Raw genomic sequence first — 25,268 nt, 5'->3', positions numbered from 1 at the left:
AGTACAGTACTTGAGTAAATGCACTTAGTTACATTCCATCACTGATAAAATAAAACGACACAAAGGCAGGTTTTGTTACAATAGTTCCTATTATTGCACACTCAGCTGACAAAGACATTGAAACCAGGATGATTTTTTACAGAAACTCAAACGGAGAAAAAAAAACAATGATTACATAAAAATAAGCTCTTGTGCCACAGATACAGTGAACCCACATGGAGTAAAAAAACATTTTAAAAATGCATATACATTGACAAACAATATATATATCAAAAGGGAAATGGATGGAGAACATGAAGAGGAGAAAGTCAAATGCATAAAAAAAAAATCTTGTCGAGTACGTAGACGTTTGCACATTTTTCACATTCCCTTATTTGTTGGATTAAAAGCACAGATTCCAGATCTGTAGGAGAAAGCATCATCTTTATTGTAGCACCTCCAGCTGAGGTCGATGTTCAAAACGATCAGGAGCAGTTTGGTGATGAATTTGTTGGGTTGATTTTGAGTCACAGCGCAATAAGAAGCATCAACAGCCCGACAAACGACGGCAGCACATGATAAGATGTTTTCATAACAGAAATGTGTAAACAGCAAGGAAGTCATCATTAACAGAATCACTTCAGTTCCAATGACCTTTATTTAATATCACAGTCCTTTCATAGCTTTAAAGTATACAATAAGTTAAATTCATATGGCTTCATATAGTATCTATATTATATATCCTATGATTAATAACCAAAGCACACGCACACACAAACACCACACATTCATGATAATCTCCTCCCCAGCTGTGTGTGTGTGCCGCTCTTTAAATCTCCCCGCTCCCTTTTTTAAAAAAAACTTTTTTTTTATCAGCTAAAACATTTTGTACGAGAATCTACACGGGACATCAACCAGAAAAAAATGGGTCAAAACAAACTGAAAGTGGACAAATGTGCTGTGATCATAATTTAAAGCGAAGAATTTTAAATTATCAACACAACTTCGTAAGAAACCACAAATATTTCTCATGTGTTTTATGAGTTTGTATGTGCCATATTGTCCCAAAAATAAAGGCACCCTGTGGAGTGTATGACCACTAGTAGCACTATAGAGCAATGTTTTTTAAAGGTGGGTCCCTGTTTTACTGTATCTTGCGCAGGAAAATAACGATGTACAAGGAAACAGGTACTGTGAAACAAGGTTCTGCTATTTACTGCATATGTGACGTACAAAGAGATGTAACAATGCATCAACAAAGGGGAGACTTCCGAGGGACTGCTACGACCTGCAAGGTGAGGGCAGACATATTCAGAAGAGCATTTTTTTTTTCATGTGTGAAACCAAGTGAAAAATTTTTTTCCCTTCGTGAAACCAAATGTTTTTATTTTTTAATGAGAATGTAAAACCAAGTGAATTTTTTTTTTTCCAGGAGAATTTTTTTGTTTTCCATTCGAGATACCAAATAGTATTTTTTCAAGAGAATGACAAACCAAGTGATTTTTTTTTTATCAGTAGAATTATTTTTTTCCATTTTGTGAAACTGAATTTTTGTTTTTTTTCCCAGGAGAATGTTTTTTCCATCCATGAAAAATTCTCCTGAAAAAAAAAAAATTTGTCCTGATTTTTTTTTTCCTGTAATAAAAATCACTCAGATTCACACAGGAAAACATTTTTTTCTCCTGAAAATAAAATTTCAGTCAGTTTCACAAATGAAAAAGAAAATCCTGAAAAAAAAAATTTTTCAGGAATTTTTTTTTTTCATTTGAGATACCAAATGATTATTTTTCAGGAGAATGTGAAACCAAGTGAAATTTTTTTTTTTCCTTTTCGTGAAACCAAATGTTTTTTTTCAGGTGAAAATGTTTTGGATTTTTTAGGAGAATTTTCCATCTGTGAGAAATTCTCCTGAAAAAAGAATTTGTCCTGAATTTTTTTTTTTCCTGAAATAAAATTTCAGTCGGTTTCACATATGAAAGAGCAAATCCTGAAAAAAATTTTGTCCTGAAAAAAAAAAAAAAATTCCCCCTCCCCCCAAAAATATTTTCATCCATGAAACTGAATGAATTCTTTTGAGTGAAATCTTTTTGGGGGGGATTTTTTTTTCATGTGTGAAACCGACTGAAATGTAAAAATGTTTTTATCCATGAACCCGAACAATTTTTTTTCACGTGAAAATTAAAAATATGTTTCAATATGAGGTTAGAAAAATAAAAAAAATCAGTTGAAAAAAAATCTCCTGAAATGTTTTTTCCTGACTTGTTTTTTTTTTCACATTTTCACAGAAGAAAAAAAATTAACCTTTAAAGATTATCGTAGCAAAACTTTTTTTCCCACCAAAACAAATGTTTGTGCCTCAGCGCTTTTTCGTAGTTTTCACAGACGACCTATATGGTTGCTTTTCTGCTGAGGATGGGCTGAACCCTCGAGAGTCTCCTGAACCAGCAAACATGGATATAAACAACATAAGTCTGAAATTTTACAAAAAAATTTGCTTACAACAAACTTACTAAGCCTCAAGAATACAAGAAATTGAGTTTTGGTGAGAAACAATGAAAGTAAACTCCACAGGGCACCTCTGGGCTGACAGATCGTGTTTGGATCCTGATCAGAGAACAGTGATGACTCACAGATTCCTCGTGTGGTGTATTAGGAGTCCCACACAGCGAAGCCATTAATGCACGAGTCTTCTTGTTTAGAAACTTGATATAACCATTGAGCTAACTTTACAAATAAAACTAAATTGTCACTCGTGTTGCGGTTCAGATCCTGGAGTGTTTTTGGACTGGTGTGTACGGGTGAAACGTGTCCCTTCGTCCTGTTGGGAGCCATTGGTAGACAGTTCAGTGCATCCCTCTGTCTGTAGATGCCTCTGGACCGACATAGACAGCCTGCTGTGTTTAGCTGCCACCGCTAAGCTGATTTTTTTAAAAAGCCACAAACCCAATCAGTGTCTCATATGATCCTCAGCGTGTGTCTGGACCTGCTGATGCCTCTTCTCTCTCTGCGGCTTCTCCACTTGAGTCTGGAAAGGCTTAGAGCGGAAGATGTTGAAACTTTGCCCATGCCCCAAGTTGTGATTGTTTTTCTGATGACTCTTGGGATTGATGTGGTGCTTATGGTGCCAGTATTGTTGCTCGTTATTCTGGCTGTTGCGGCGCCGGAGAGTAAATGACTTGTGGTAGGTTGCGGCTGAGGAGACAGATGGAGAAGAGTGTTAAAAGTGAAAACATGTTGTACAGCCTCGTTATTCTGAACCGAACTTCTTCAACATGAGTACTCACGGCTTGTGCAGGTGACTTTGGGGGCGTCCCATTGGCCGTTGGCCCGGCAGCGTACAGTGGGGGTGTATCTCTGGATGAAGCCCTGTTTACAGTGATAGCGGAGCAGGGAATTGATCTCGTAGCGAGGCTTCGTGGCCCCAAAGACACGAGCGTCCTTCACCACAGGGGGCTGCCCGCATGAGACTGAAGGTAGAAAACAAGATGATTTCACTATGAGATATTTATTAACTACCACAGTTGGCAGTTGTGTAAAAATATGTACGATTCGAAGATAATATGTTAAAAAAAAGCAAAATTACTAGTACGATCCCTTAAAACTTAGCACTGCAGCAACTTAAGGGATTTGTGAGAGATAATAAAAAAACAAGATGGTCAAAGATATCCTAACTTTTAGTCTTTAGTATGGATCACGCTTAAAAAACACTCCACATCCCCAGACTCTCTGTTTGAATCATCTCTGAGCCCCAGCAGAGACACCTCAAACATTACGGAGCGTTCATTTGTGTTTCCGTGTGTGCGTACCTGTTCCCTTCTTGCAGGTGAAAGTCAGGTGATAGTTGCAGGGCACGTCGTTCCACTGTCCTCCCTCGTGCCAGATCATCACCACGCAGTCCTCTCCGGACTGGAAGAAGCTGTCGGGCTGGTTCGGCCTCCAGAAGTCATATTGCTGTCGGAACACACATTTTCACTGTTAGACTTTATTGTGAAACACCCAATAAACATCCCAATAAACGCGGATGGATTACTCAATCCCTACGAGGACGTTCAAAACTGGGTCGCTGCTGCATCATGCTAAAAAGATTCACGATGCTATCCACGATTAGCCAGCCACTGTCAATACTGCTCAATCATATACATATGTGTGCATCAGGGCTATGAAGGCACCACCCATCCTCATGAGGAGACGGTTCTCGTTCAACACATGTGACTGGATGTAATTCACAGAAGGAGCAGACAGTGGTGCTGCTGGGACACCAACACCTCGGGCATAAACACACTTAAAGCGTTCTGCAGCTTACACGCAGGAGGAAAGACACAAAAGATCTGCTTTAGCTTGTTTAACCACAAGAACACAAGCATGATGTTGTACAGCCGCACAAAACACAAAGCCAAGTTCACCCCAGTAAGGGTGTGCCTCTACTCCGAATGATAACACATTACGACAGCAGAGTCCCCCCAGTATCACATTTCAGGCCCCATTTTCACTGCAGAACTCAGCTCACATGCCTCAACAGCTGATCGTTCCCAGCAGACGCACGATGTGTGTGAGAATGTGTCATCATGACTGAGGAACACAGATGAGCGCAGTGTGTTTGGGTCAGGAGATGATCTGCAGAGCAGGAGCTGCATCACTGACAGCACACAGGAAGTGATGTCATTTATGTTTCTGGTTTAATTCAACCAGAGCTGCCAAAAGTCCACGCATACTTTACTCAAGCAGAAGTGGAGATACTTGTGTAAAGAAAGACTCTGGACTTGAATAAAAGTAATAAAGTACAGGCTCTGAAATGAGTATCAAAGTAAAAAGTATCCGTCCGAAGGACATTTGTGGTCAAAGATAACTGAAGCTCACGTCATATTAATATAATTCAAAGACTATTAAATTTAAAGGTAGAATCAGTAGGATTTGTCCCAGCTGTTCCTGAACGCACCACAAAGATAGTTGATTGTTGAGTCTCATTCCCAGGACGTCAAATAGCCACATTTTGGGTTGGTAAAGCGTCCCGAGCAGCAACAAAGTGAGAAAATAAGAAAATCTCTGCAGATACGAGACACTAACACGCCTTTTCTCCCCATTCCAGTCTCCCTCTCTGTCTGTTTACGTCTTCTTACGTCGTTTTGTAAGAAGATGACGCAACATAAAATTAATCCATAATTCCCCCCAAACACATTCAAACTAAAGTAACAAGCCTGTTTTTTCAGAAGTTGTCAGTAAAATAACCAGAGTCTGAAGTATCTGAACGCCTACTGGAGGAAAGAATGTGTGGACTTTTACGGCATCTCCTAAATAGGAATGTAATCTTCACGGTGCATCTACAGACTGATCCAGCAAACTGTCTTACCATCGGCTTTCCGTCCGTCCATCTGAAGTCTCTCTCAAACATCTTGTCGTTGAGGCCGAGCCACTGATAGTCACTGCCCAGACCTGCAGGGGGCAAAACAAACCAGAGTCTAACTTTGAGTCTGCGTTCAGGGAAGAGAAGCATGATCGGGATTATTTCGAAACCCGGGAGGGGGGGGTCTGGAGAGGAATGAGGGGAGACAGAATAAGCGTCGATGTGTTGATTTACAAGTTTGTGGTTTTGAACATGTGTGTGACAGCAGGAGGACTTTTGATTAATCAAATGTGTGAACAAACAAGAGCGCAGGGAGCAGAGGAAACCTTCAGGCTGGGCTGCTTCGGTGAATGGCACGAGTCCATCTCATCTCAGTCTGTCGGCAGAGTCTCCAATAAACCGAGAGAAAGCTCTCATGTAGCTCAGACTCTGACTCTGTTAATGGAAACTCTCCGTTTAAACGACTTTATTGTATCTAACTGACACTCATCATTGGATTAGATTAGAGACAGGCCTCCATCCAAACACACTGCTTTTAAAAGTGCTATGACCTATAAAACAGCAGCACAGTTTTTACAAGCAAAGTTGCTTTAAAGATACACACATACTTTCTTGTAGAGTTTAATTTATCAGTGGAAGGCACAAAAATTAGTCAGTTTTTAAAAACAAGCTATGTTTTTTCAATACCGTGGGTCTTAGATTGGGAGTTTTGGTGCGGTGGAACAGCTTTACAGCAGAATCTGTTGTTGCATCACTGGTATCATTTGAAAAATGGATGTGAATTCACCCAACATGTTATTTATAAAGGTCAGCTGAAATAAACATTCCCTCCAGGAAGTTGCCGTTTTGCAATCGCAACGATTTATGCAAAAACAAATCCCTTGCGATAAACAGTCTTGCATAAAATGTTTAAACATGGTGTGAAAAGCGTGCGAGAGCATGTGAAGCGATGTGTTTGCGATCACGTGTGTGACTTACGGTTGACGTACAGCTGCTCCTCATGTGACAGGACGCTGGCCAGGTGAGCACCGTGCAGCCGACACTCCCTCTCTGCAGCGTCCCAGGTCCGACGGTGTGTGAAGTACTTGTAGCAGTGAGACTGAAACTTCTGCCAACCGAATCCACAAAGCTCCGTGTCTGTGAAGAGGGAGAAATAAACTGTTACAGACCTGCAATCCATCCCAAGAGCAGACATTTTCACGTCGAGGAGAGCCTGCCTGATAGTTAAAGGTCGTATTGATAACGTTAGACAAATTATTTTTCAATAAAATAAAACATTTACAGAGCTTGTAGAAAGTTGAATTAATCATTTTTTGTGTAAGAACAGTAAAACAGCGTTGGTATCATGCGGCATGTGTGGTTCGTCAGCATCAACAGTCTTGGTAGTTGCCAGTTTGTGGGAAAAATGTAAAAATGGCTGACAGCTTCAGCATGCACCCGGCATACTGCACTGCCCTAACATTAGCAAGCTAGCATTAGCAAGCTAGCGTAAGCAACATTAACTATGGGTCGACTGATTAGTAACTCAAGTTATCAAATAAATATCGAGGAGTAAAAAGTACAATATTTGCCTCCAAAATCTAGTGTAGTAGCTGAAAATGGAAATACTCAAGTAAAGCACAAGTACCTCAAAATTGTACTTACAGTAAGCAAAGTGTTGTATAAAGTACCCAAAGGTCATACTTGAGTAAAAGTAAATATATATCTTGTTAAAATATCAATTTATAACTTTGGTAAAAGTGATTAAAAAAAATTAAATTAATTAAAAAATGTGCTTCTTCGGCTCTGATGCAACATGTAATCTGCAAAGTAACTAGTAACTGAAGTTATTAAATAAATGTAGTTGAACAAAAAGTTGAATATTTGCCTCCAAAATCTAGTGTGAAGTATTAAGCAGCAGGGAATATTTAAATACAAGTACCACAACACTGAGCTTGAGTACAGTGCTTGAGTAAATGTACTCGGCTACATCCCATCACTGGCAGGATGTATGCAGTGTTTACATCATAATGTAGAAGCTTGGATGTGAATTATTGACTGGAGCTGAGTGTACTCTATCCAGCAGTAGATAAAGAGCCACAGACACAGCTGTCCTCTTGGAGCTTTCTGCCAGTGGAAAGAAGACAAGAAAAAAAAACAGATAATTGCTCTATTATTTTGCCAGAAAGCTTTTGCAGCTGTGTGGCATTGAATCAGTGGTAAATACAGCCTCGGACTTGGTCGAGCTCTCCCTCATCTTCTGGATGGAGCTGTGTTTGGGGTGGCCTTCTGTACTCAACTGACTCCGTGCTATTTTCAAAGTGCCAGAAGGAGAGTCATTTATTGAGGGGCCTGGAGACCTCACCTGACCCTCCAGGTGGCTGCACAGTGGACTTATTAAGACGAGGCGGGCTGACGATAGCTAATACCCCGAAGCCTCGACAGCAACTTTCCATCACGGCTTTATTGGCGCACACGTTATTCTGAAGCCACTGATACAAAACATCCATTGTTTACTGAGCCTGACAAAGCAGAGAACTGATTATATGGCTTAAAGTTGTTGTGTATCAAACGTACTGTGTGTGTGTGTTGCACATTAACTCTGTGTGTGTGTGTTTGTGTGCGTTTTGACCTGCAGACAACTGGAGAGTTGTGAGAGTTAATGAAGTCCAACTGTGTGTTACTGAGCTCATTCAGCGAGGGGCCTTTATCCCCCAGCTGGACCTCAACTCTCCGTCTCAGTCCGTCTCTGGCCCCAACAACAGAGTTTGATGAAGAAATAAACAAATCAAAGTTGTTGTTGTGCAGCTGCAGTAGGCTCATTGTTACGGCTCCAAATCAACCGACTGTGGGCAACGTTATGTATAAAATCAAGTTTAAAGTGTACGTAATAAAATCTTGTCCCAGACTATGAACTGTACTATAAATTAGTGTATGTGACACACCAGAATACTTCAGTTAAAGGTGTTATTGATAACATTCACGTCACAACGTCGCTGTTGTTTGAATCATCTGCCTGTTAATAAATAATAAAGTTCACCGAAAAAATACCAACAAAAGTTTAACAATTCTTTTTTTACTACTTGAGAAATAATACCCCGTTAAATACGTTATTAAAGAACTGTAGCACGATGCATTCCCTGCTCGATCAGCCATCAGTTCAGAGTTATGACTTACAATAACAACCAAGCCCAACTATAAAATAGTGGCCTTATCGTTTCATTTTTCATACTTTTGCTCAGAGAATACTGGAAGAGAGAGAGAGGGATCTGAAACTCTCTGGAAGCTGGTAGATTTCATGGAAAGTATTAATCCCTGGAGTCTGCTTTCTGTGGCTGAACCTCGATTAGTTGCTGAGTAATGGCAGAAATATTGGACGAGGAGCTGGAACTAATCTGTTGAGGAGCCAACACCCAGAGCTGGAAGACAGCTGAGCAGCAGACATTGTCATGACTAAAGACTACACGATTTACTGTCCACCTGTGTGCATGTGTGTCCGTGTGTGCACGAGTAGCTACTACATATGTTTGAGGCCTCCTATAAATGCATTTATATTTACTAGCTTGGATTTTATTTCTGTAGCTTTGGCCATTGTTTGTAGTGATGCTAAGACAGAAAAGAAGTTCGACAGATGAAACTCAAACAGTCAGATGATCCGACAGGTTAGAAACAAAAGAGAAAATGAAGGTGAAAAGTAAAAATGTTCTGTAATTGTGAGTATCCAACCCAGTTTAAAGACCGACTTCAATTTTGACCTCCTTTACTTGACGTTACCGTAGTTGTGTACAGTGAGGGATTGTCCTTTTTTTTATTATTTACCTGCCAAAAGGCTTATTTATGCTCAACATTAGATACGTATACGGATATGGATGGAGCCCTCTGTCCATACTTTTCACCCGTGTCCATTTCCTAGTTGGTTGGTTGGTTTGTAAGCAGGATTTCACAAAAACTACTCAACAGATTTCCACTAAACTTTGATGGAGGATGGGTCTCAGCCCAGAATAGACCCTGTTAACTTTTGATGCAGATACAGATATACGGACAGATCCAGGAATTATAGGGCGTTTTTCCACATTTTTGATAATTTCTCAGGGAATAATGCATGCATCTTGTTATGGTTACATCACTGGGATGGACGTATCTAGTTTCTTCTGTAACGGGAGCGTAAATGAGCCTAAAGACTGCAGTACTATCTTGGTTTTCTACACTTTCTGTGTGACAGCACCACTTTGTCATTACTCAGGCGCAGCTGACCTTGTTCGCAGAGCTCTCCAGTGTAGCTGGGGAGGCAGAGACAGGTGAAGGAGTTGACTCCATCCAGACAGGTGGCTCCGTTCAGACACGGGTTCGACTGGCACTCGTCAACATCTGCAGACACACAACACAAGCCTGTATTATTTCCTCGTCATTCATCAGTGAGTATGGGGTCAATGTGGTTTTGTTAAAAAAAAGAGGACAATGTGCTTGTGTGTAAGCATGTGTACCTGTTTCACAGAGCTGCCCAGTGTATCCAGGTGCACACATGCAGATATTTTGTGCTCCTTTCTTGTAGCAGGAGCCTCCATTCTGACACACACTGGTTGTGCATGGCAGGAGATCTACACAAATGACACAATGTAAATGCAAGTCTGTTAATATCACTACATGGAGCTTTACTAACAGAAATACTCATGCTCATACTCATTTTTATAGCCTTATAAAACCAAACATGTAAGAGTGAAAGTGTAAGGAATGGATTAAACAGTGCGTTTGGCTACATTAGCTTGTCCGGCTAACTAGCTTACCCACAGATGATGCTTCCAAAACCAAAATTATTTTTAGCTAACATCATTTCGTGGGGTTACAGGTTATGTTAGAAAAAGTAAAATTCAGGACTGAAGCATCCACTGTGAGGTATCTTTGTTAGGCTAACGATAGCTTCTGCTCTGTGTTGTGTATGGGGAGTTTAGTTTGCAGTGTTCAGACAGGGAGAAGGGAGGTAAACTACTAAAATAAGCTGCTGTTATGTTTTCAACTCTGCAACAACAAACCAATAACAGTGAGGTTGATGTACCTCTGACATCCACAGTGCTGGCCTCCACAGTATAAACTGATTCAGTGCCGCTCTCTGGTTGCTGTGTGGCCGTAGTCTTTTCCGGCAACTGAGGGCGAGACTCCAGCAGAAGTGCGTCCTCTTTGTCATAGTCCACAAAATCATCCTCCGGTAGAGGGGTGGAAGCGGGGTCAGGGATCAGAGCCCACTGGGGGACGGAGTGAGGGCTGTGGTCGAAAGTGTACAAGGGCGAAGTCGTGGAAAGTGTCGGCTGGCTTACAAACTGCGTGGAGGTTGTGGTGGGCTGCTTCGTCTGGCTTACAAACTGCGTGGAGGTTGTGGTGGGCTGCTTCGTCTGGCTTACAAACTGCGTGGAGGTTGTGGTGGGCTGCTCCGTCTGGACTCTGTAAAGCTCTGTGGTTGGTGGGGTGTGGTCTTCAGTGGTTGCAGGTGCAGGTTTGGTGGTAACAGTGGGATGTTTCTTATCATCTGTGACAGCAAGGGAGGGGTGTGTGGAGTATTTTGGTGTGGTAGGCTCTGAGGTTATGTCCTTGGTGTCTGTGGTGAGTGTGGTTTGGTCTCCAAAAGCCACAGCTGCCACATCTGGTAAAACAGTAATAGTGACCTCTCTAGGAAGGTCAACCAGACCACCCTGTTCCCCAGAGACCTCCCCCTCACCGGACAGCTGCTCTGCACCTGAGCCTGCTTCTGTGACTGTGTCAACAGCTGGTAAAACTACAGGCACTTCTGCGACTTTGGTACCTGCTGCAGGTTGAGGCTGCTGGGTGTGAAGGGTAGAATGAATCGGTGGTAGCGTGCTGGTCAGCCTGGGCGTCTCTGGTGGGTAAGCGTCTTGTCCTGAAGCCTCGTCTTCTCCAGAGGCAGACCCCTCCAAGTCTTCCGTCTGAGTCTGTGTGGTGGTTTCCCGTGTTTCTGGGATTGAAGTGGGAGGCTCTGTCCCTCCGATTTCTGTCTCATCAGTAATCACACCGGACTGACTACTTGCGGCCGGGGTGGGAAGAGCGTCGTCTGCGGAGCCCTCCATAACACCTGCTTCATCATCAGAGACACAGTTTGAAGAGCCCTCCATGTCCTCGCAGGAGTAGACCCCATCAGTGCCCGGCTGGGAGACACCAGGGAGAGCTGGGCCTGATGGTGTTGTTGATGAGACAGGGAGTGGGGTCATGGTGGTGGTGCTTGTTGCTGTCTGATCTCCTGGTTCTTGAGTTTTAATGCCATCAAAGTCAGCGAAAACATCAGGGACCTTGTCGGCATCAACTTCAGATTCTGTAACTACATCTGGGTATGTGTCCATGAGATGAGTGACTGCATCACTGGTTTCCTCTGTAGGAGTCTCCTCAGTAGGTGTCTCCTCTGTAGGTGTCTCCTCAGTAGGTGTCTCCTCAGCGTGGATTTCTATGGCGCTGTAGTCAAAGGGAGTCACCGCCTTCTCCTCCGTCTCTTCTTCTTCTTCCACCTCACCTACCTGAACAGGAGTGGCCGTCTCAAACTGATCTCCTCTGGCTTCCTCTGGCAGCCCTGGCTCAAATGTCACCTGAATGGATCAGAAAAGTATAAGTAAATAAAGGAGAATCAGCAAGGTGTCTTTAAAGGACGTGGTTTACCATCACCATGTTATTTACTGTAAATACTCCGCTGTACAGACGGTACCTCATGTTTTCCATTGACAAAGCTGACAGTAGGTGGCAGGTTGATAGGTGAAGGCTCGAGAGGATCAACATCTCCGCTGCCCTGAACAGCTTCACTGGTAATTTGAGAAAGGTCGGTGAACTGGGGGAAGTTGGAACTGGAGATGCCGTTCATAGGTTTGTTCAAGAGGTCCAGGATACGGCCAACTAGAGACAAACAGAAATAGATACATAAGATGCCAAGTTTAAAGGTCAAGGACAAGGACAATTTGTTTATTCATCCATTGAGGCACCTTGACAACATCTTGATAAACAGTTTTTGTTTATTTTTTATGTGTTTTCAATGAACAGAAATACTGGATTTTGCATTTTGTATATAACCACTGCTCAGCTGCTCAGAGTCGACCAGCTTTGGAGGAGATAGTCAGGTGCAGAGCCAGACCTTCTTGAGGAATAAACACCTGAAGTCACAATAGATTCTGCCCTGATCGGACTTTTACTGAGCTCATAGATTACTTTTAAACTTTTGAGATTAAAAAGTGGATTTATCTTCACTCCTGTTTATCAACCTGACTGCAGCAGTGATCCGCGGAGGTTATAGCGACAGGCAACCAAATGACAGGCACTGTTGCCTTGACACAACCTGTGTTTTTTTCTCAGTTTGAACTTTGTTGGAAACATTTGGGAAAATCACAAGTCAACAAAATATAATAAAGGTAGTTTTTTCGGCATTTTAAAGCAGAAGTCTTACACATATTATCTTTAAAAACAACTCTACTTTCTTGGTTCAGTTTCTCAGTTGTTGTATTTTGGTTTCTCAGAGCAGCTTGTGTCTGATGTTTATTAAAACAAGCCAAAGTTTATATCTGGATGGTTAACAGTCAGCTTATGATTAAGGTCAGTCGATGCCAGGGGCTGCAGTCGAACAAAGCACGCCTGTGTCTGTTTATTAAGACTTTATGGTACACATGGAAGCTATATGGTGGGAACTGGAGTAAGAATGTGCACGACGTGACGTAAACACAGACCTGAGACACACGCTGTGACCGGACCGGGAGCTCGTCTTTGAACTGGACAAATCCAGTTAACCTACGTTAGCCACAACATGCCGCCCAGAGTCAGAAAAGCCTCTGTGTGACTCAGAACTTCATACCGCAGCAAACAGGAAGTTTTCATTAAAACACTCAATGCTTCAATTTTGCTAATTTCCTCAAGAAGTGGAAACAGTGAGTCTGTGGGCCTCACACAAACCAGATCCTGCTGTACGTGATGATGTATTACCTCTGCAACAGAATACGCCTTCAACATTTCAATAATAAACACAACTGCAGGAAGATGGCACCGCTTGGCTGGGGGGGGTAACAAACACGTGTGGACTGTAATTTGAGTGAGTGTATGGGGGTGTGTGAGTGGCCCCTGCACCAACCCTCACACTCATATTTATTGATTTTGGGGCCAAAAGCAAACCCAAGCATCAGGCCTGTCTCGTGCCTTATTCTCAGTCTTTACCTCAATGACAATGACGGCCTAATGACTAAAGTAGACTTAAATATAGGGCGGGAAAATAGATTCTTGGATGCATCACAATTCCTCAATGCAGAAAAGTTGTATGGTGAAATGTAACGGACGTAATCCTGTGTTAACATTCTAAGCTAGGCTTCATCTTGAGTTTTGGTGAGGTTGGCTGACCGTTAGCTAAGATAATGAAGGTAAATTCATCTGTATATTATAGTTATGGATCATTACAAATAGCTTTTGAAAGTAGGAAGTATCACACAGTGGGAAAAAATGAATCATGCGTAGAAATAAAAAAGATTTGGTGCATCGATTATGGTCTTGCGATCGCATCGTAGCCCTCTGAATTGGAATTGAATCTTGAGGAGCTGAAAGATTCCAACCAGTGAGTATTATGCAGGAGAAAATTAACAAAAATATGAAAAACAAGTATTAGATCAGGCAGAATATGCTCACTATTAAAACATCAGTAAGAGAAGTAAAAATCCCAGCAGTACTTTTGACTGAGCCAAGAAATGTTAGTCACTTTAAGCAGACGTTCTGGCTTTGTGGCCCCCTGAGACCCCGGGCCCCTGGGCCTGTGCCTGGCTTGCCTGTTCAGTAATCCATCCAAGGTGGAAGTACAACTGATTCAGACTAATTTGGGGAAAGAAAGAGATTTTAAGAGATTGTCGGAGAAGTTGTTAGTTACGGCAAGTCGGGCAGCTCCCTCGAGAAAAGACAATAAGGAGTCGACAATTTGTGGTTTGTCGCCGTCTCTTTGTGCTCTTTGTAGTTAGAGCGGAGGATAATCACTCCATCGGACCACCAGTGTGTCTCTAAGTGACGTGTGAGACAAAGGAAGGTGAAGGGAAAGACTCATTTGCTCTGATGTATTTGACTATTCATGAGGCTCTGCTGCTTTCCCACCGGAGACACCGTGATGTGTTTACAATATGTTTAGCTACAGACCTGGCCGAGCAGAGATGACTGACTTCATAACTTTCCACATCTGGCTCTGCAAACAGTGTGTGTGTGTGTTTGTGTGTGAGAATCTGTCAGCATGCACATGCAAAGGTAGCGAGCCATTATATGTTTCCTACGTAGACAACAAACAGGTAGTCAGTCAGACGCAGCAGATTACTGTGACGTCTCTGACGGCACAACGTAACAAACATGAGGTCACTCTGAAAGATAAATGTCATCGCTGAAAGAGCGAACGATTTCGTGTGAAACGTGAGACTGTCGGGTCCCGAAGCCTGAAAGGCTTGTGAAAGGTGCAGAGGGAAATACATTACAGCAAACATAAGTGAGAATATGAGTTGCCGTTCAGTCGAGGTCAAAGATGTCAAACAGAAGGATGGTTTCTAACACTGGTCTTTTACTTTACCTTCAGGTAAAACTGTTTATTTACGTCTCTCTCGGCTTCATCTGTCACAGATGTCAGCCGCAAATATCATAAGGATTTGAAAAAATATTGTACGAGCTAGAGGATTCATTCTTTGTGCTGCAGGAAGCTTAGACTTTTCCCCTGCTTTATCATGTTGTATGCCTGTGATGACATCATCACGTCAGGCAGTGGCACCAGAGGATTGCCCCAAAATGGCCCCTGGAAATGTTGTTTATATGACCTTTGTCAAGCTGATTTAAATTAAAAACCAGAAGTAGAGCAACTCTTTCTTTTTGCAACAGGGAGCTTAGTCTTAATTTCATGAACCTTGAAGCTTTGTGTTTTCATTTAGTCAAATCTGATGAAAAAATGTCATTTTTTAAATATATTTTTTTAAATTTCTGACATTATTTCAATACTTAAATAATGTATTAATGTTTATTGACTTAAATAACCTTTTAGCTTAGATTGTACAGATTTCAGGGATATGAAGCATTTGAATGATATCACAATAATCAAAAATACTAATGTAATGTGATTAGTCATGATTCTCTTACTGTATAGTTGTGACATCACAACCTTACAGAAGTCCTGACGGCTCGTTTAAAGACACAGTGTCTGAATATAAAGCACCTTATCTCACCTGAGTCATTTTGCTCGTGCAAATTAACGAGGATGAGGTGGAAAGGTGGTTTGGCCGATGACTCCCTGTCTCCAGGAACGGCCGGCAATTGGTCGAGGTTGAACGTCATTGCGGTTCCAGGGGTGACATCCTCTTTAAAAACAACAGCGGGTTGTTGCCTCACCTCTTCGGTCCCAGATGGAAGACCTGGTTCTGGGGTGGGAAGTGCTTGAATGACCACCTCTGGAGTGACCTGCAGAAGCTGCGGTGGTCTCGGTGTGGTTTCCACCCACACCTGTGTTGAGCTCACCACTGCTCCCACCTCAGTCCCACTAGAGCTGTCATCGCTGCTGCCTCCCTCCCCGCTGCCCTCATGGCCTGACCCCGCCTGGTCTCCCTCCTCTCCCCCGTGGGGGATGTCAAGGTGTGCGGGCTGTGAGCGGGTGGTGGGTAAAGGAGGGAACTGCATGGGGATCAGACTGTCTCCTCTAACCGGTACCGACTCTACCTTGTGTGAGTCATTAAAATCTCGAACATCATAGTCAAACATGGGAGTCGGGGTCACAGCGGCTGCGGTGTGGTCTGTCTCTGTGTGGGGGGCTCCATGTTGGTCTGGTGAGGCTGTGTGTGGTCTCTCTGTTTGTGAATACGTTACAGAAGCTGGTGCTCTTGGTTGAATTTCAGCTCTTTCGTGGTCTAAGAGTGGACCGGGTGTTGGTGTGTGGCTGTCAGGTTTGACCTCAGCTGGGGTCGTCGGTGGACTCGTGGTAGTCGGCTCTGGTAGTTTAGCTGTAGGAGAGGGAAACAGAAAAGCGGAGAGGGTTTTTTAAAAACCTGATGTTCCACACTGGATACTGTTTTTGCTCAGTCCCAGTGGTGTGATGTCGTGTATGATGTTGTCGGTACAACACCAACCATGCCACACTAAAAAAAAAAGTAGAAAATCAGCCTCAAATCTTGTGGTATGCTTTGAAAAATGACACAGTAAAGTTTACATAATTTGTCATTAATAGGCTAAAACATGCAAAAGTTGGGGCCTGGGTCCAGTCAAGTCAGGCTAACGTCCGTTCTATCCAAGAAAAGATATTTACAGAATGAATCAGTATTGTCGTGACTCACTGACAAAACAAAACTGTTTTATCTGGGAAATGCCAATCAAGCAGCCGTTGTGCAACTGTTAGCTTGCGGCGGGCTATAAAAGGGAATGTAGCAGCTTTAATTTTTGAAACATGAAGTCACCTGTTAAAAATAAAACAGGTCAGGCCTGCAGAGTGCTGTACGGTGGAGTCAGTATAACAACGGTGACCGATGAGGGGCTGAATGTGCTAAGAAAAGCCTTGTTTTTTAAGGGAGAGAACAGGTTTACCAGCGAGCTAACACACTTGAGGTTTCTATTTGAGTCGCTCTCACGGCTCCCACATTTTTCTTCTTCCCTCTCTAAACATATTAACAATTCTGAACAGACCATGAGGCTTTTGTTTGCGAAAGACCTCTTCAGAATGGCCTGTGATGCTCGCAGAGATTTATATCTCATTATGATGGAATACATACCATATGAGCAAAGACAGGAAATAGGACTCCCAAACACACACACACACACACAATGCTGTCCTTTGTGTAGGTCTAAGTGCTGAGTTCATATAGTTAGTGTCCTGGGAGTGAGCAGCGGGCTTTGAACGTCACTGACATAATGCTTTAATAAACGGTACGTAATGGACTCCCCTCCATCCCACCCTGCTGCCTGTCAAGCCAACGTATGGACGGACGGGAAGGGAGGGTGGGGTTCCCCCTTTTTCCCTTTTTCCCTCTTAATTTTCCATTCTGCCGACTATACCCTCCTCTTCCTCATGCACATAGGTACCCAGTGTTGGAAAGTACATTTACTGAAGTATTACATACAAATCTGAGGTACTTTACTCGAGTATTTCCATTTTCTGCTGCTTTAAACTCAGTGATGGATTGTAACTAAATACATTTATTCAAGTACTGTACTTAAGTACTATTTTGAGGTACTTTCCTCATATATTTCCACTTACATTTATTTGATCATTTCAGTTACTAGTTACTTTTCAGATTACATAAATTAATGTATTTTATTGGCAATAAGACAAAAGTAAACATATTAATTATCAGAAAAATGCTGAATATTCGACTTGATAATCGTCCTGGTGGGTAATTGGTCGACACATAGTATACAGTATCTAAATACATGTGAAAATATATGTATCATTCACTTGTAATGTACTTTCGATACTTGGAAAGTAATATTTTAGCATAATATCTTTACTTTTACTCAAGTATTTAACAATCTCAGTATCCTGATATATCAGTCACAGGAGACTTGTGATTTTTTTTAAAAATACTTATGTACTTTTACTTGTAAATGATCCGAGTACTTCTTCCACCACATCACATTCTACAGGTGTTTACTGCCTGCAGTCTCTGTGGATTAGTCGTGGTCTGGTCCGGTCTTTCGCTCCGTGAAGGAGACCCTGGCTGCGTGTTCAGCCCCGCCCTGATATGATGTCATGTGTTTGGCGAGCTGCCGTCATCTGGTTTGGGCTGGGGTCCGTCCTCGTCCCGTCACTTTTACTGTACATTACTTCTCTCCTGCTGCTCTGCCACCTCTCTTAAAGCTTGGCAGGACACATTACACAGCGTCCGGGATCAGAAAGTACCTTCACGCTGCCAAACATGTGACTGTATGCAATTATATCATCTGTAAAGCGTCATACTTGAAGTGTGTCATCGGTTCCTGTGCTGCGTACCTGCCTCACACTGCACGTACTAACCTAAGCTCTCATTTAAAGTTTTGTTTAAGGGTGATGTTACTTATGGAAGGACAAGTCTACACTCCCACCTTCTCCTCCCTCTGTCTGTCTGTCAGTCTGTGTTTGGGCAGGGTCCAGCTGTGAAGCATTAGGGACCTGTCCCCTTTCTGCTGTATCTATGTTAGAGTGCATGAGTTGGGTTTTCCCCTCATAAAACTACGTGCTTCACCATAAACAGGGCAGTGGGAGTTTATTCTTCTCTTGTTTGGGTTTGAATGCTGTTTGCTCGTTGTCATCACTCTCTGTAGCCACATCTATATGCTCCTGCTGCTTTGTTTAGGGTGTGTTTGTGCTGCATCACACCTCGGTGTTTATGTAGCTCACTACAGTTTTCTTGTACGTGTCAAGAGTCTAACGTGTCAGTGATTTGAGCATTTGTAGGAGATTCAGCCAGGTGCTGTTTCAGTCTCACCTTTGAAGCAGAAGACTCCGAATCTCTCAGTGGGGTCCGGGAAGCCGGTCTGGTTTTCAAACTTGTAGAGCGTGCGGACCCCCAGCAGGCCTCCTCCACACTGAGGCCTGGGGACGGTGACGGGGTAGCGGGCGCTGCCGTCAGACAGCCAGCTGTAGTCGCAGCGGTCGAACCCCGCCCTCCAGGCTGCGTACAGGTGACCGGGCGACGCCAGCACGGTGTCGTGCTTCTCACACTCCTCTCTGGCCTGCTGGAAGGTGAGTTTATCCTTGAGAGAAGGCGGATAGAAGACCTCGCCTTCAGATGGAGGAAATACAAGGATTAGTACCTCGCAGTGTTGTAAGGTCATATTTGAGTAAAAGTAAAGATATTCTGTTAAAGGGCAACATGTGGGGATGCTGCATCAAAAGCTATGAGCTTATACTGACGCTCCTAATAAATTCTGTAACTCCCCATAAAACAACAAACTGCTGTACAGATTAAACAAACAAGCTTCATTGTGTTTTATATTATAAGCCAGACTCTCTATGCTAAGCTAAGCTAACCACCTCCTGACTCCAGCTGTGTACAGTGGCTTGTACTTGTGTGTTTACCGTTTAGTTTATCCACGTAGCAGTAGACGTCATATTTCTCAGTGGGGTCGCGGATGCCGTATGTTCTCACTCCCGGCCTGCTCATCAGATCACCTGTACAGCCCAGACGGGGCACTGTGATTGGATACCTGAACAAAACAATAAAGGTAGCAGAAAAAAATTAACTATAAAAGCTCTCTCATTCATATCCGTCAATATTTGAGCCCTTAAAGATGTATTTTCTTTGAACACACACACACCTGACCGACTGGTCGGCGAGCCAGCCGGCGTCACACTGGTTGAGGCCGTCCTCAAAAGCAGCCAGGAGTTGTTCGGGTGTAGCGATGGCGGCGCCTGCAGAGCTACACGCCTCCACAGCTCCAAGAAAGTCCAGAGTATAGCGGCTGCTGTTCGCTCTGTAGTGGAATACCACACCTGGAGAGAGAAAACAGAAACCATCAGGACAGCAGGTTAAAAATAGAGCTGTGAAGTGTTTCTGCTTAATCTATATTTTTAAGTAGGTTTTTCTCACTGTTACACTGAATAATGTAGCAAAACTTTGTGTCTGAGAGTGTAGTTTCATCCATCAGTTTATGTATGTTCACCCAAAAATCTAACCCTAAACCCTTCTTCTTCCTTTTCTCCTCCAAACCTTGCACCTGCATTACCCACAATTCAACTTAGCAACTGAGTGACATCACTGGAGGCAATTTTGATTTTGGACACGATGGAAGAAGAAACATGGGAGAGATGAAGAAATACTGAAGACCTGTTGTACCTGGATCCTCTGTCGGCGTTATTAGGCTCAAGATTCACTGAGTGACTCCAGCGATAGAGGACCCTGATCATTACGCGACAGTATAGAGAAACACAAGCCAGCCAGCTCTTTCAGCTGTCATCCACGGACTATATGTAGCTGTTGTCTTGTGTCATTAGGTCCTTTATTTTGAGCTGGATGGGAGGATTATTTCTGGTCTGTGAGGGAAACCCTGGCAGAGCCGCGGGAGGATGTGAATAGATGAGCGGGCTTGTTAAATGGAGAGTTGTGTGTCACTCATAGGGAGCGTCTTTGTGTGGAGCTGCTCGACAAAGAGTCCTGTTCAGTATTAATGTGGAATCTGTGTAAATGTCTGGGAGCGAGAGTTGGCTCTGTTGTCGGATATTCTTCCTCACGTCTCTCTGGGGTTTCCCCTGGATGAACTCAGATGGCCGAGCCTCGGAAATCTCCGATACTCGCTGCGCTCCAAAATATAAAGTAACTGTGACTTTTATGTACAAGCTGTATATCGCTCAGTTAGATCACTCATCACTCGTAGAGACGAACACCTATCTTTAACCTCGACAGTTACTCTCATCTCTATGAAGTTTTTAGCATCTTTCAGCTCTTTGTTTTGGTGTTATGGCCCACAACTTTTCTGTTTTGGTTCAGTCTCATCAGCGTCTTTTTCAGCAGCACAGCACAGCTGATAGAGCTGGTGAACGTACTGTAGCAGAACAGTTAGCAGCTAGAAAGCCAGATATTTCCCTCAGGAGTTGGTGGAGACCAAAAACAGAGCTAAAAGAGCGTGAATACTGGATTTATATTCAACAGGTGGACACAAACGTCACTCCAAATAAATGATTATGTTGTGCCATATCTGCAGAATGGGTCCAATTTAAAGACAATAACTGAAAATGGAGTCGCCTGGCAAAGAAAATTCCATTTTGTGGCCTAGTAATAGGAGTATTAAACTCATTATAGTTCTTTATTTCCTTGTTAAAACTAACTTTGTGCATATAAAATAGTCAAAAAAACAAGGGCTTCGGTGGAAAAACACTGCAAAATGCATAAAACTACATAAACTTCCACCTTGAAAACCTATAAAAAGTATTTGTTCCTAGATTTGAAATCTCATTCTCTACATGATACGCTAATCATCCGAAGGATGGTGTGTAAATGGCACAGAAGAGAGGGGATGGAACAAGGAATAGGTCTCCTTTCTTCGCGATCACTTGTTGGCTGTTGTAGGCTACAGGGCGGGCGTATAAGCTCCAAACTGGTCATATGAGATGTCGATCAAGAGGTCAGAGGTTGGCGGCCTTGTTAGGTATCTTTGTAATGCAGTTTAATGAGACAAAATGAGACTACAGCAGCAAAATGCTCTGCGTGTACTGAGCTGAGAAAGGGTGTGTTTAACTGCTGATGAATTCATCTTTTCTTGTTTTAAAGGGTTTTGTTGGGGGGGCTTGTAGCTTTTATTTGGATATAACAGCTTAAAGTCTGACAGGCGTGAGAGGAGGTGACACGCAGAAAAGGACCATGAGTTGGAATAAAATCCCGCTTCACTGCTGAGGTTACGGCCTACATATACGAGGAGTACGCTCTGCCAGGCGAGCTACGAGGGCACCTCAATTTATTGATTGTTACAGGACGTTTGAGTTACATTTACTTTTAAAAATACATAGATTTTAAACTTTAAACCTGCAATTTTTTTTTAATCTTTTGGTCCACTTGGGGGCAGCGTGACAAGCTGAAAAAACAACATTGACATTTTATCACCTTTATAAAGTTGTTAAGGCAGATACAGAGCAACATACAGCGCTCTGTTTTTGGTCTCCACCAACTCCTGAGGGAAATATCTGGCTCGTTAGCTGCTAAATGTCCCGCTATGTTCACCAGCTAGTCTCTAACTGTTCTGTTGGCTGTTGAGTTGAGTACAGAGGCTTTTTTTCAGCTTTTACTCTGAAAACGACTCTATGAACAGATAGAAAGTTGTTGCAGTAAAAATCAAAACAATGAGTTGAAAGACACTAAAAGTTTCTGTAGAGCTGTAGTGGATACAGTTAATTAAAATAGTTCATATAATAACACTGATTGCTGCTGCAGCTTTAAAGGAAATAACAAGTTTACAAGTGAATTCTTAGGATAGCAGCAGTGACCTTCTCTGCCAACTTCACACATCTGGATTCAGTCACTGAACGTCTGCAGACTCTTGATATTAACTGTTAAATCGACCTATAAAAGTGAAGAATTGGCAGTGAGTGTGTTTGTTTTACTCACCAGTGACGTTGAGGCTGACGGTGTCCTGGGAATCCTCCATCCCGTGCATGACCTCACAGCGGTAAAGCCCCGCGTCGCTCGCCCTCAGCCGCACTATGATCAGAGAGGCGTCCCCGACCGACACCGGGTGGCTCGGCACCGACACCCTGCTCTTGTACTCCTGCCCCACCTTGACCACGCCTCCCTGGGCCACCAGCACCACCTTCTCCCCATCTCCCTCCAGCTTGGTCCACTTGATCCTCAGATCATCATCGGGACCCGGGGCGGTGTGACCGGGGAGGAGCGGCGCAGGTGTAGGAGCTGGCGTGGTGTGTGAGGAAGAAAGTGGCGTTATGGAGAAGTGGCAGGGCAGCACCACCCGGCCTGCCAGAGAGCCGGACGCAGGAGAGTTCTTCTCCGTCTTCATCGAGGGCGGTGACGCTGGAAAACAGGAAGCTGCATGAGTGTGTGTGTCAGCAACTTCAAGAGCTGAGGCAGATACTTTACTATATTATAGTTGGAGGTACAGTGGAAACACCTTGAATTCCCACCAATCAGAAACAAGCTACAGTGATTACGCTCACTGTGCACATGCTCAGTTAGACTGTCTTCTTGAAAACAAAGAAGGAGCCACATTTGAAACTTCTAGAGAAAGTTGCCAGGCCAAACTTTTCAATCCACGGTCTCTTCGACCTGGAATAAATGTGCAGTTGCCACAAACTGGTGCATTGAGCAGCTTTAATTTTAAAAGATGATTCATTTTTCAGAATCAGATCGTGGAGGAAGGGTTGGCAGCAATCAGACTCTGGCTTCCACACACTGATTCCTGCTGCAAAGATGCAGGACGTTGAACATTTGTGTGTGTGTTTGTGTGTGCGTGTGTGTGTGTGTAACCAGGGTTTACTGGAAAGCATGTGTTCAGAGTTGTCATGTGTTGGAGTAAAAGTCACTTTCCACTTTGTCAGAGTTGGACCTGGAGTCCGACTCTTGAGTACTAACGTCTACGTCAGAGAGAGAGATCACGAGGACAGGAGATGGTGACGGTTTGTTTCAGGCTCGTGCTGGACTCGACTCACCTGGCTGAGGACGAGCAGAACACACACACACCAGGCAGAGCAGGTGTGTGAGGATGTGTGGAATCATCTCAACACAATCTGGAGAAAAACATTAAAGAAAATATTAAAGTGTCACGTCGTCCTGATTACATCAACGTGTAAATGTTGTTCATGCTTCAAGTTTCCACATCACACTTGACTCTATGTTGCATACCGGAGCCCGATTGGCTCTAAACTAGTTGTGATGTCATAAATCCTGCATATCAATCCAGTTGTTTCAACTCAGTAACTACGGAGGCCCATTTAAATATATAATATCCCAAATATCCCCAGGGTAAGTCTGAATTATAAGATAAACATCTCATAATTTTCACTTTTTTATCTCAGAATTTGGACTTTATATATAAATATTATGACTTTTATCTCAAAATATTGACTTTCTTTTTCATAATTTTGACTTTTTATCTTGTAATTATGACTTTTATCTAAAAAATTAGCTTTCTATTTTATAATATTGACTTTTATCTCATAATTTTGATCTTTTGATTTGTATCTCTCTTTACTTTCTTTTTTTTTTTTTTACAATTATGACTTTTCCCTTATAATTTTGACATTTTAATCTCCCTAAAGAGTTTCTTTTTATCTTGTAATTTTGATTTCATAGTTCTGACTTTTTACTTCATAATTATGACCCACCATGGGAATAATATATTTTTTTTAATTTTATAAAGCTTCGTTTTCATCTCATTGTTATCTTTAACTGGCAGATTTGGACTTCCATACTTTTCTCCTTCAGCAGATGAATGAAAACAAACTGCACAGATCAAACACCACAGTGAAGGGCTTTAAAATGTTCCAACTTCAAATTTTATATGCAGCCTTCTTACTTCTTCTTAAGTTAAAACCAAAAATAGTTTGTTTTACAGTGAACAAATATTCACATTTAAAAAAGCAGGAACCAGAAATGTTTTACCAATTAACATATTACATCGTCCCTTTAAGTGGCTGTGCATTAATAAACCTACATTTCTTTGTGTTCACCCCTAAAATGTGACCCATGGAAGTTTATTCTGATTCATATATGTCATATTCAAACAGTAAAAGGCTTCTAAGTTAAGAATAATTTAATAATCACTGTTAATTGAATTATTTTAAAGATGCTAAAGACAAATGTCTGAGCTGGTTCGGGGACAGATGTGTGGTCACAGCTGTATCAGGAGCAGATCAGAGCTCTGAGCAGCTGTGGTGATAAAGCTTATCAAGTGATCAGGAGGTCAGTGGATGTAAATGGACCGAATTAGTCCCAAGTGTCACTTTTTTATCAATGAGCCTCTTATCATGAAGTGTTATCAGTGTGGGAACATTCCTGCCCACCACCCCAAAAAAAAAAAAAAAAAAAAAAATCCTCCAGGGGCAGAATGGACGAGAAACATGCAGAGTACAGCATCAATACACAGAAATAAAAGAGTCCTGTGCAGGAATCTCAGCAAGAAATTAGTTTAAAAATAATTGTCTTACCTTGTAAAAACGTTAAAAAAAAGAAAAAAGTCCCAAAAAGTCCAGTTGTGTCAGTTTATCACTTCAAACTTTTTCCCCAACAGAAATCCTCCGCATGCAGGTCTGACGGCGCTCCTTCCAGCGGTGCAGCTGCTGCTCGGACCTCTTCCACCTCTCAGCACTGGCTGCAAGTTCAAATCCACTTTACACCCGCTATTATCCAGACATTATGAAGAGGAGGGGCACACATGTCTGTACACCCCCCCGGATAATACACCGCCCAGTGCGGGGAGAGAGAGAGGGAGAGAGGGAGAGAGGGGCGGTGTGACAAAAAGAGGAATGAGTGGGAGCTGGAGGTGGAGGAAGTGAGAATGGGGAAACCCTGAGTGGGAGAGA

At 42.7% G+C, this 25,268-nt stretch overlaps 1 protein-coding gene across 1 annotated transcript; it reads right to left on the bottom strand.

Moving 5' to 3' along the window:
• Nucleotides 1-1,813: 1,813 nt before the first annotated feature.
• On the bottom strand, nt 1,814-22,747 carry LOC141005643 (neurocan core protein-like). The gene is made up of 14 exons (XM_073477564.1): nt 22,342-22,747; nt 19,562-19,736; nt 19,323-19,450; nt 18,730-19,026; nt 15,508-16,275; nt 12,003-12,187; nt 10,353-11,886; nt 9,784-9,897; nt 9,554-9,667; nt 6,299-6,457; nt 5,327-5,409; nt 3,786-3,930; nt 3,264-3,446; nt 1,814-3,171 (listed from the first exon to the last, which is right to left on the bottom strand). Exons 1-14 carry the CDS (start codon nt 22,745-22,747, stop codon nt 2,927-2,929), a joined length of 4,536 nt encoding a protein of 1,511 aa, XP_073333665.1. The 3' UTR covers nt 1,814-2,926.
• Between the last annotated feature and the right edge of the window lie 2,521 nt (nt 22,748-25,268).

The sequence above is a fragment of the Pagrus major genome, chromosome 12 (assembly GCF_040436345.1).
Source record: "Pagrus major chromosome 12, Pma_NU_1.0".
Classification (NCBI taxonomy): domain Eukaryota; kingdom Metazoa; phylum Chordata; class Actinopteri; order Spariformes; family Sparidae; genus Pagrus; species Pagrus major.
The sequence above is the reverse complement of the archived record's forward strand: the minus strand, read 5'-3'. Positions and strand labels throughout refer to the sequence as shown.